The 12,954-nt window shown below is 37.2% G+C and overlaps 1 protein-coding gene across 1 annotated transcript in view; it reads right to left on the bottom strand.

The window, feature by feature from the left end:
* Positions 1-12,954, bottom strand: part of dcc.L (DCC netrin 1 receptor L homeolog) — a gene marked incomplete at its 5' end in the record, with an annotated part of 292,799 nt that overhangs the window by 260,304 nt on the left and 19,541 nt on the right. The window contains 4 exon segments of the mRNA NM_001085785.1: positions 3,698-4,018; positions 5,036-5,045; positions 6,796-6,804; positions 10,987-10,997. Coding sequence (NP_001079254.1) covers positions 3,698-4,018; positions 5,036-5,045; positions 6,796-6,804 — 340 coding nt within the window.

The raw sequence follows: 12,954 nt of genomic DNA on the forward strand, positions 1-12,954 counted from the left end.
ATTCTGATTTTGATCCTTGTTTGCCTGACTATTCTTTGAACACTGCCTGTACCAACCCCGGCCTGATTGACCTTGCTTGAACTCCACCAGTACCGACTCCAGCCTGCCTGACTACACTTTTCCTGAACTGTTGCCTTCCGTCCAAAACCTTGGAAACTCACATGACCAATGCTCGGTCAGAACTCTTGATTGGCTCCTCTCAAGTCAAGACCTAGCGGCATCTGAGTAGCTGAGGGCTCCTCCCGAGGTCAAAGGTGGCTGCTATAGGAGGAAGATTGAGCCGTGACCAGGGAGCTTAGCACTTGTTCTGGATTTAGGGAGCCGTACGTGACATTTTATTTTCCTCCTATGTGTCCAGTTTAAAACTAAATGTCTATTTCTGGCTAACTCAATATCAAACATGTACAAATTGTCAAAAGAATAGCGCTCTATTTTCAGGCTGTTGTTAGCACATCAAAAACTATTTTAGAACTGTTGTAATACATTTGCTTTTGCTTACATTAAACAATTGTAACTGATGACAATTGAATGAGATATGATGATTTTTTTCTGTTTAGATTTAAAAGAATCATTTCATTCCCTCTCTCACTAATTTGTATATTGGTGATTAAACATTGTTCCTAATAAAAGATTTGGAGAATGACTACTAGAAAGACAGTCAGGCTTGAAAAAAGGCCCAGCGGGGGCCATAGCATTGCCTGTAAGCTTTTAGGTTAAATAAATCAAATATTCACAACTTAAATGTACCACTTGATCATTTTACATGGTTATGTCTCCAGTGCAATACTGAGGACCCTTAGGGAGCACCTACCAACACTGCAAGAGCACCGGTCTTTTTACTTTTAAGGGTAGAGCATTCCACCCACATAGAGCCATTGACACAAGCATTTTAATTTAAATACATAGAGATAATGAACTCTGTATAAACAAACCCCATTCATTACCAAAGGTTTTGAGATAAGTTTTTAGCTTACTATACAGAGGGCTAATTGTAGACTGATAACTCCCTGTTCCTCCTCCACCTCTGACTCCAGGAAGTTGGAAAGTGAACGTAGATTCAATCTATAGTTTCGTGTGTGACATAACAATACACGCACTGTAGATATTTCTTAATTAGTGATGGGCGAATTTGCGCCATTTCGCTTCGCCGGAAAATTCGTGAATTTTGTGCGAAATTTGCAAAACAGCGAAAAATCCGTGAAACGGCGCCAGCGTCTCGTTTTTTACGCCGGCGCCCATTTTTTTGAATTTTCTCGGGCGAATTTTGGCGGGCGTTTTGTGAATTTATTCGCTGAATCGCTCAAATTCGCCGGGAATTTGCGCCTGGCGAATAAATTCGCCCATCACTATTTCTTTATCAAATAGACAAACTGTATATTCAGCACAAACTTCAGTCATTAAAGTCACGTTGAAAAAGGGGGATAACTGCCCTGTTAAGAACAAAGTAATGACGTTATTATTCTCCACAGATGAGAAGTAGAGTTTCAGGGTGTTTTCATCAGCACAGTTCTCACTAAGAGGCAATAAAAATGATATTTGTTCCCCTATATCCATTTAACCGAACAAGAATTTATTGATTTCCCCCCTCAGTATCATGTATTAACTACTGATTTTAATGAACATAAACAATAGCAAAGGTCTGGCTTTTATCAAGTTACACAAAACTGCCACCAACCAACTGGGATATTTCATGCATGAGGTCAATCCATGAAAGCAAAGAGCCAATCAAAATGTTGTCAGCAGTGTACACAACGGGACGGCCACATAAATTCTCAGTGCCCTAAAGCTGTTGCTTGAGTAGATGTTTATTTCCAGTAATTGATGCTTGTTATGGATGTAGTTCTCCCATGCAGGTGAACAGAGGACAACTCATCAACAAAAACGTTTCCCTGTGGTGGTTTCAAATTATATTTAACAAGAATCAATCATCTTGAGGACTTGACTTCTTTTATTCCCTGATTCTCATATGAACCTGAATGGCTAGGAACCAGTTTTAGAAAGATGTTAAATGCGTGTAATCATTGGCTGTTTAAACGAAGGGGGGGGGACAATGGGGCAGATGAATGTATATTTTATAGATTGTACAATTTAGTATATTTCATGAATTATTCAATCCAATCAAAAAGTTTTCAGTTTTTTTCCCTATTTCTGGTATTTCACCTGCGACTGAGATGATCAATCTTCATGCTGCTAGAATGCTCTGGTAATAGTGATGGGCGAATTTCTCCCGTTTTGCCGAAAAATTCATGAATTTCCAGCAAAAAATTTGGGAAACTCGAATTTTGACGCCAGCATCAATTTTGAAGACCACGTAAATTCACGTAAAGTTTGATGCCAGCATTAAAGTCAATGGGCATCTGAAAAGTGTTGACAAGCGACTTTTTTGACGCGCGTCCAATTTTTTTTTAAAAAAATTGTGCCTACCGAATTTAATCGCCCGTCACTACCTGCCAATAATATTCAATAATTAACCAAATATATAATTTAGGATATAGATAAATAACAAATCCTGCAAAAAAAAAATTGCTTAATAACAAACCGAAAAATCCCCAAAAAATTGCAACAACTGAAAACAAGGTCACCTTCAGTGTGAAATTCCTGTGAAATTCGCAAAACAGAGAAAAATTTGTGAAACGCCCACGTCAATTTGCTCCTATTTTGGCACTCGTGTCAATTTTGACACCGGAGTTAAAGTCAATGGGCGTCCGAAAAGTGTTGACGTGCGATGGTTTTGACGCGAGTGACTTTTCCGTTGCGCATCCAAAATTTTGTTGACGCTGGCGAATTTTCAGATATTTATTCCCGGTGGCGAAACACATATTCAATTCAACGCAAATTCGCGCCTGCCGAATTTATTCGCCCATCACTAGTCCAAAGTTAGAAAGTAACATGACATGGGAAAAACTGTGTATACGTTTTCAAATTTTTGCTTGCTTGGGTGCTATCCTTTCACCTGCATGGGTACTTAAACAAAACTCAATGGAAAAAGCTCAAACTAAAAAAAAATTCTATCAAATTAATGTTGAAGAAAACTTGATTGCAATGAAAATCATATTGTTGCCTTAATTTTTGCAAATTTGAAAGAAATTATCAAATAAAATAGCTTGAATGTTGAAAATATAACCCCCACTTAATTATATGGAAGCTCCCAAATTTTTTCATTCATCTTTTTGATATTATTTCAATAAACAGAACTTGAAATTCTATTTCGAAAAACTCAACTTTTGAAAAAATGTGAGATTCTGTATTTTCACAGTGACTTTTATGAATTGTGAACAAGCTGAAAATTTTTATTTTGTTACACCCACATTTTGAAAAAAATTCAGATTGCATTTTGTCACAGTTACTTTCTTGAATAGAGGGAAAATGTGATCTTGTGTTTTACTACCAAACAAGGGTTTGATTTCAGTTAAGCTAAAATTCATCTGATTCTGACCTACTGGGATTCTACCAAATCCTGGATTCAATATCACTAAGAATATTGTTGCTATTACAGTACTATATGATTTTAGAATATCTAGCTGTGATACCAATCATATATAATATGAAATATAAGAATGTTGCTAAAACTCAAGAAGAAACTCAAGAAGAATATTTAGTATTCATCCAAACCCCAATATTATGATTGGTGCATTTTTTACTCTTCAGTCTATCAATCGCCTAAAGGAAAAATAAAGTATAAATATTAAGAACTTACCTGCAACTAGTACTTTAGCTGTCCGGCTGACTATTGTTCCAACACTATCTAAGGAAGCTTCACACTGGTAAACACCCTCATCCGGCCTGTGGTGCCTGGAGTGGACCACATTCTGTATGAGGAAAGACCCACTCGGGAGTTGCTGTCTTCTTTCATCTATTACCAGATTCAGATAAACTCCATCCTTCTTCCACTTGATTATTGGTGCTCCCCGATCAGATTGTGCTGAGCAGTTCAGTACAACATTACCTCCACGCATGGTAACAGCATCGGATGGTTCAGACAGGAACCATAAGGATGTAAAACTCTTGACCTGTGAACCTAAAAAAATAAAGACAACAAACACTGTTTAGAATACATAGGCCCAACAGAACAGGGTTTTTTTTTAATATAGATGACAGTAATAGTCAGCTCAATTGAAATGTACATGACAACTATATTGAAATCTGTTAAGGGTACACTTAGGGGCAGATTTATCAAAGGTCGAGGTGAATTTTTGAATGAAAAAAAAAATCTAATTTTGAGCTATTTTTTGTGTACTTCGACTAGGGAATAGTCCAAATTCGATTTGAATTTGAAAAAAATTAAAAAATTCAAATATCGAAATTAATCATGTTCTGTCTCCAAATAAATTCGACCATTCGCCATCCAAAACCTGCCAAATTGCTGTTTTAGCTTATGGGGGACCTCCTAGAAGTTATTTGAAGTCAATTGGTGGACTTTTTGGGGGGGGAATCAAATTTGATTGATTGCGCTATTCCTTCGATTCGTATGATTCAAATTCGGCTGAATATGGGCCTATTCAATCGAAAACTGACCTATTCGTCCAAAACAAACTTCAAATTAATTTCGGTTGGTCTTTTTGATTTAAAATTGCGAAGTATTTTCAATTCGAAATTCGACCCTTGATAAATCTGCCCCATGAATTCAAAATTCGAATTAAAAATGATCAATTGAAATTTATCAAAAAATTTGAATTGTTTAAACTCGGGTGAATGGGATTGACCTGCAAACTTGAATCAAATTCAAATCTAATTTGATTTGAGTTTTCTCTCCGAAAAAAACTTGATTTTCAGGAAGGCTGCAAACAATTCCAAATTGATCTCAGAATGTCCCCCATAGGCTAAAACAGCAATTCGGCAGGTTTAAGGTGGTAAATAGTTGAATTCAAATTCTTAAAGGGCCAGTACATAATACATTTTGAATTTTGAATTCGATTTTTTTTTTTTAAAAACTCAAATCAAATTTTAACTATTCCCTGGTCGAATTTCACTTAAAAAAGTGAAAATTTGAATTCAAATTTTCACTTTGACCCTTAATTTAAGATTTGGAGTTCACCACATACTGTAAATGCCCCAACAGTGAAATGATCAACTCCCAAAAGAGTTCTGTTAAAGGTCAAGGCTTCTAGCTCCCTCCCTTTTCATCTTCTGAAATTTGGTGAACAGAATACTTTATGCAATTAGTCTGGGGTCTGATACCTGAAATGAAAATGCTATAAAGAGTATCAATGAGTAAGTTGTGTTTCACCACTAAAAAACATACAATGTCATGTAAAAAAAAGCTTGTGCAGAAAAATGTCCAGTTGGCATGATGGGTATGAAAGAAAACAATTATTAACTTCTTGAAACTACTACAGGTATGGGACCTATTATCCAGAATGCTCAGGACCTGGGATTTTCCAGATAAGGGGTCTTTCTGTAAATTGGATCACAACATTACTTAAACCCAATACAATTGCTTTGCCTTTAATAAGGATTAATTATATCTTAGTTGAGATCATGCACAAGCTACTGTTTTATTATTACAGAGAAAAAGGAAATCATTTTTAAAATTTGGAATCATCTGATTAAAATAGAGTCTATGAGAGATGAACTTCCTATAAATTGGAGCTTTCTGGATAACGGATCCCATACCTGTACTATGCAAATAAATTGTGAACTAGCTTATCAGTTAATTTCAATTGTATACTTTAATTAGTTTTTAATACACTATATAGTAATCAGGATGGTTGAGTAATCACCTGGCCCCCCAATAATGCTTAAGGACTGCTCTCCTATGAATACATTAATTGTCTGCCCTGTCATATCAGGACTGAACACGAGCCCATGAAACACTATGGACAGATTTATCAATGGTTGAAGTGAAAATTAGAATGTCAAGCTAATTTTTGGATACTTTGACTAGGGAATAGTCCAAATTCGATTTGAATTTGAAAAAAATGTGAAAATTTGAATATCGAAATTTATCATGTACTGTCTCTTTAAAAAATCTACTTCGACCATTTGCCATCTATATACTGCCCAATTGCTGTTTTAGCCTATGGGGGACCTTCTAGAACCTATCTGGAGTCAATTGGTGGACTTTGAAAAACTTTACGATTCGAATGCGTTATTACTTCGATTCGTATGATTCGACTTCAGACAAATTCAAACGATTATGGACTATTCATCTGCTAAAAAAACTGATATTTTTTTTTAAAGAAATTTCGGTTGGTCTTTTTTAATTAGAATTTTTACGTTTTTCAAATTCGACCCTTGATAAATCTGCCCCTACGAGTTTACACATATAGTTACAGAACACGCTCAAAAGCGCACGCCAGCAGCACAATCTTATTTACAGCTTTTTATGTCCGACTATAGTGTTGTTTGTTTCTTGCAAAGGACACCTGCTTCGTGGGAGTCTACTTAGTAATGCGATAAACTAATTTGTACTTAAGACTTACACTTTAATCTTTGTTTTGTTCCCTGCATTCTTAACCAAGGGAACACATTTTCTACATTTGCATGAATTAGCATAATGGCACCATAATTAAACTGTGCTTTGCATGGGACAAGCGAGTCCCTTCAATCTATCTTAATAACTCACAGCGGGAAGGTAGCAAACATCGTCTCTACTTATTGGGGACTCATAATACATACAAACACCCTCACTGAGACTGTGTTGGAAGTGATTTATACCCATCATCAAGGCACAAAAGCCTGAAATTACAAACAGGCTAATAAATATCAATTATCTCAAAGATACATCTCCAAGATGTCCTCGGAGCAAATTTAATGCTCACTGCTGTGTAGAACGAGTGATAGATGCCAAAACAGCTATGTTAGTGCTCCGTACAAACGCTCAGCACTTCTCCCACGGAATATCATCCATTTATGTGCAGCATCTCTGATGGAGACTGTCATACAGAATTCTGTTTCACACAAGACAAATAATAAGCGGCTCTACAAATAATCAAAATGATCTGAGCACGTGTGCTTGAGTTAAAACTGTGGGAATATTCCATTGGGGCTATTTTTGCTCAAGTTTTTTAGTGTGAGTTTTCATGCTTTTTATTAAAGCATCCTATAAAAATACTGTTTTAAAAAAAGACACCGAAAGCCTCATTTACCAGTCCCATGTGCCTCTTCCATTCTATTTTCATGATGTCACAATAAAGGGACAGATGCAAACCCTTCCTCTTCTGTTAGACCAGTGATCCCCAACCACCTGTGAATTATCCAGCAAAACTGCTGCAAGAATTCGCAGCCGGAAAAGTTTGCTGCACGTGTAAAAATTTTTGCGCACGTAAAAATTTACGCTAGCATGAACATTGCCAAAGTTATTTTGACGCCATTTGAATTCAATGCATTTGAATAAAAAAGTCACTTGTGTAAAAATTTTTGCAGGTGTAAAAGTTGTTGCGTGTCAAAATTATTTTGACTCCCATTGACTTCAATGCATTTTGCAAAAATTACGGAGTTTCGCAAATTTTTCATCGAAGCAAAATGGGACAGATTCCCATCACTATGGCTCTCCAACCCCTTGGATGTTGCTCCCAGTGGCCTCAAAGCAGGTGATTATTTTTGAATCCTTGGCTTGGAGTCAAGTTTTGGTGCATAAAAACCAGTTGTTTTGCCAAAAAGAGCCTCCTGTAGACTGACAGTCCTCATAGGGGCTACCAAATAGCCAATCACAGCACTTTTTCTGCACCATCCAGGAATTTTTTTCATGCTTGTGTTGTTCTAAAAATCTTTTTTTTGTCTGAATGTTGCTTACATGTAAAAAAGTATGGAGACCCCTACGTTAGAACCTTCAGACCCTTGTAACATAAAATTCACTTCACTTTTAGACATATAGTCTATGGTTCTTAATAGTTATACAGGCTAGGGGTTCTTTGTCACTTTCAGACAAGTTTCAGGCTAAATACTTAATCACGTGATTACTGCTTTATTGGTGGGTTCCTTATGGTCTGCAAAGTGTTGTGGTATGGCCAAGGATGATATTGTTTATGGCAACCCCCTAGGTTGGGGAACCGTTCCTTGTGGTTGGGACTTCGATATGGGCTTGGACCCTTGGTAGTGGGGATCCCCAACCTTTTTACCCATGAGTAAAATGGTGGGGAGCAACACATGCATGAAAAATATTTCTGGTGGTAACAAATAGGGCTGTGATTGGCTATTTGGTAGCCCCTATGTGGACTGGCAGCCTACAGGAGACTCGATTTGGCAATACATCAGATTTTATAACCAAAACTTGTCTCCAAGTCTGGAATTCAAAAGTACAGTAAGCACCTGCTTTAAGGCCACTGGGAGCTACATTCAAGGGATTGGTGAGCAACATGTTGGATCAAAGTATTTAAGTTCTGTTCATATCCAATGTTATTTATATAAAATGCGGTCAAGCCAGGCAACTTGGCCACCTACTGTATGTGACACTGCATATTAAAATAATGTCTATTCTGTGCATATAACGATGGCTCTATTTGTCTTTCCTCTTATTTGTTTTCCTTTAAAAATAAAACAATTTGTAAAATGAGAAATTCATGATCCATGATTACAAGAACAGAAGGGGCTTGTGAGGGTATAAAATATAGGTTCATTAAAATAACGATTCTGCTCATTAGCAGCATATGGTGGGGACCCAGCTGTGCTTCACTCAGAACATCCTTGGCCACTCATGGTGTTTTGTTTGATTGTCAGGTAAAGGGGAACAAAGTCGACCTTTCTCAGCTGCAAATGCATGTTTATTTGGGCAGGACTGAAAATACCTGGTAGATCATCTCATAATACACAAACACGGGGCCTTTAAAGGGGCATTGAACTGCATGGATTTAGATCTGAAGCAATCAAGAATTTCATGCAATTTATTTAGTGCTGATACTGAGGCTTAATTCCTCTCTGCCCACTGCTAGTTCATTCTCCGACTCCAATTTTAATACAGTATGATAATATATTCTTAATTTAGGAATTGTATGCAAACAAAAGTCCCATCTCAGAATAGAATTCTTCAAACTATCAGCATTGGCAAAACACCCTTTGACAGAAGAGAGAAAAAAAAACATGTCGCATATAAAATGATGCCTCCCAATTGCTGGAAAAACAACATTTATTTTTGTACAAATCAGCCATTAAATAATGATGAGGTTTTTCTTCATGCAGATGCTACGTCCTAGTTATAAACTGAAATACTGCAGTTTTTTTAAGAAGGGCCAGAAACATATGAATTGTAATGGTATGAACTGGAGAGATGGGGCTATGGCTGATGTATGCCTATGATTCCTGATCTGCCCTATGGGGGTGCTTATGCCATTGCCTCAGCAGGCTTTATTACACTCATATATATCTACTCCAGCTGGGGTGGGATTGAACACATTCATGGCATTTAAAAGGTTGATGATGTCTCTAAACTTTTAAAGGAGAAGGAAAAGCTTAATCTCTGGAGGATTCCAGTTGGTTGTAGCCACCAAGCTCAGTGGTTGCCTGAGACCCTGGGATGGTGCCTCTGGTCATTAACTGTACAGGCACAGGGTACTACTGCAGCAGAGCCCTATTTCCCCCTTCTTCTCTCTTAGGGATCCCTCATAAAGGGGACCAACAAAGAAGATGATCCTCTTACAGCAGTAGATGACACTCCTACAGTAGTACCCAGGGCATCTGACCATGGAGAGTATGCCTTTCATTCTCCTTTAAAGCTGTTCTTCTTTAAAGTTATTTTAATGCTTCCCATTTTCCTTGGAGTGGTGTTGATGCCAGCAATATGCTTCAATTACCCGAAGACTCATTGGTTCTTATGAATAAAATACATGACTCAGCAGCTCAGATTGCTGGGTCACAGACTTGGAGAAACAGATAGGGAACTCTTGGCTGCAGTCCTGAATTGAAATCATCAAGATTAGCATTAAAGGGATACTGTCATGGGAAAAAAAAAATTTCAAAATGAATCAGTTAATAGTGCTGCTCCAGCAGAATTTTGCGCTGAAATCCATTTCTCAAAAGAGCAAATGGATTTTTTTTATATTCAATTTTGAAATCTGACATGGGGATAGACATATTTCCCGGCTGCCCCAAGTCATGTGACTTGTGCTCTGATAAACTTCAATCACTCTTTACTGCTGTACTGCAAGTTGGAGTGATATCACCCCCTCCCTTCCATTGAATATAAAAAAATCTGTTTGCTCTTTTGAGAAATGGATTTCAGTGCAGAATTCTGCTGGAGTAGCACTATTAACTGATGCGTTTTGAAAAAAACATATTTTCCGATGACAGGATCCCTTTAAAGATCTATAATAACATGTGGATAAACATGATGCTGATTTAGATTTGAGCAGCTTCTTCTTCTTCCATAACAATGTCCAACTTTTGGCTTTTCTTTTGGATGGAGAACAGTGGAACAGTAGTGGGCATTGCTGTGATTCTAGTTTCATATCCATCAAGGATAAGAGTTTGTATAGTGTCACTGTATCTGTTTCCTCCCACACCCTTTAAGAAGTTGACCTACTATGTGTTATTTAAATATGATGGGGCCAATAGATTGTAAGATGCATGGAGGGCTGCAGAACCAATATCATCCCAGTGTTATCATTAACAAAAAAATCCTTTACAAATTTTAACCTATTAGAAGATTCTGGCTGTAGATACTGTACTTGTTTGAAGTACTAGCTGGAAGGGCACATAGTTAAGTGGGGTGTTTATAATTATAGATGGGACTTATTTCAAAAAATTAGATTTTTTTATGTTTATAGCTTAGTTAAATTTAAAGTAGAAAATGTTGATTTAAGAGATACTGTAAAGTAATAAGAAAAACTTTTGACTGACTGATAACTGCTGTAGGTCTTCAAGTAAGGCACCCTTAAGCTATACATGTCAGTCTGTGTCACTTTGCCTTGAAATATATTTTATTAAGCCAAATGTCATTAAGAATTTCAACTTTTCAGTTGCAGGTAATGAAATACATTAAATAATAGACTGGCAGGAGAGTAATAGAGAGAGTTGTTATTGCAAGGCCACCCATTGGGCCCCCCGTAGGCTTTAGATACAGGCTCATTGAGCAGCTGTCCATTACCAAGCCTTTTTTATAACTAGTTTGACATGTCAAGGGATCATAGCTATGGAAATTCTAACTACATTTTAGTTACAATCAGAGTTGACTATGCATCCTTTATTTTATGAACAAAGAATTGATGGTAATGATGAGATATGCAATAACTGAATGTGGAAGAGGAAGACTAATCTGAGCATGCGTTATAGTAACAAGGAAATTAGTTAATTCACAACTAAATAAGGTCCTTCTTTGCCCAACAGATTTCTACAGTGCTCCTAAATAATACTTAAAGAACCCCCAAATTGGATATCATATAGGCTATCCAATCCATTCTTTATCTACATGGGACACTAGGCTGTTTAAACAAGAGCAGGTTAATTGGTGACCAAATGTGCCTATGTGCAATTAGCTGAAAGAGGTATATTTTTCCAGGTTGTGTTATAGAGTACTTTTGGCTGATGGAAGCTAGAGCAATGACCTCTCTAAAAAAGCTGTTTGATCAATGAGTTACTGGTGTTTTTTGGAGAAAGCTCTTAGAATAGAACAGTCCCACATCTATGATTTGTGTAGAAGGCAAATCGCCCGTTGTTTAAAAAAGCCATTAGGCAGTGCGGCAGGCAGTTAAAATGCTCATTTCATTAAATATATCTCTTTCTATTCCATAACTAGCTTCTGGAATCATTATTTCTGCATTTAGAGCAAAGCAACACAACTAGTGGCCACCAAATGGTCAGAACTGACTAGGGCTCAGCTGACATTATCAAAGTTGTCACTTCATCTGCATTTTCTCTCTCTGAGATCTTGCCTGGTTGAGCTGTTGAAGATCCCAACAGATGCAGAAGTTTGACATATCCAAAGAGGAAATCTCAGCAAAGAGGCAGTTCATTTTCAGAAAGCCTTTGTCATTTATATCAAGCGTGATGAGCCCTGAAGCAACATTTACATGAGAATGTAGCTGTAAAATTTGAATGCAGATGATTTGGTCAATGAGAAAGATATAGTAATAAAGGGGTGGGGAACGAGGAAAGTGAAACAGTGACCGGCCCATATAACATAATATGTGAGCACACAAGCCTATCCTATAGCTTATGCCTCAATAGAAAGTATCTTTCACACCCTGTAGATATTCTGGGATACATTCCCTAGCAGGGATACCCAACCTTTTTTTTACTTGTGAAAAGAGTTGGACACCAATACAAGCATGCAACAACTCCCTGTGGGTGCCAAATAAGTGCTGTGATTGGCTATTTGATAGCCCCTATGTGGACTGGCAGTCTACATGAGGCTCTACATGACAGTACATCTGGTTTTTATGCAACCAAAACTTGCCTCCAAGCCTGGAATTCAAAAATAAGCCCCTGCTTTGAGGTCACTGGGAACAACATCTAAGGGGTTGGTGAGCAACATGTTACTCATGAGCCACTGGTTGGGGATCACTGAGTTAAAAATCCCACAAATGTAAAAATTTGGACACAAAAAAATATGAAACCAACTCATGATCCCAAGAGTATCTGCTGTGATCATAAAAACTGAACTACATAAGATACTTTGGTCAAATGCACCGGACTGTTCTACCACATCCTGTCATACCGGTACAGGTATAGTATCCATTACGCAGAAACCCATTATCCAGAAATTTCTAAAATTACGGAAAAGGCTATCTCCCATAGAATCCATATTAATCAAATAATTTAGATTTTTGAAAATGATTTCCTTTTTCTCTGTAATAATAAAACAGTAGCTTGTACTTGATCCAAAATAAAATCAAATTAAGTCTTATTGGAAGCAAAACCAGCCTATTGGGTTTATTTCATGTTTATATGATTTTTAGCAGACTTAAGGTACGGAGATGCAAATTATGGATAGATCTCTTATCCAGAAAACACCAGGTCTCATGCATTCTGGGTAACAGGTCCCATAGCTGTGTCATTGGTTCTCCACAAAATGTGAACCTC

This window comes from Xenopus laevis, chromosome 1L (assembly GCF_017654675.1).
Source record: "Xenopus laevis strain J_2021 chromosome 1L, Xenopus_laevis_v10.1, whole genome shotgun sequence".
Classification (NCBI taxonomy): domain Eukaryota; kingdom Metazoa; phylum Chordata; class Amphibia; order Anura; family Pipidae; genus Xenopus; species Xenopus laevis.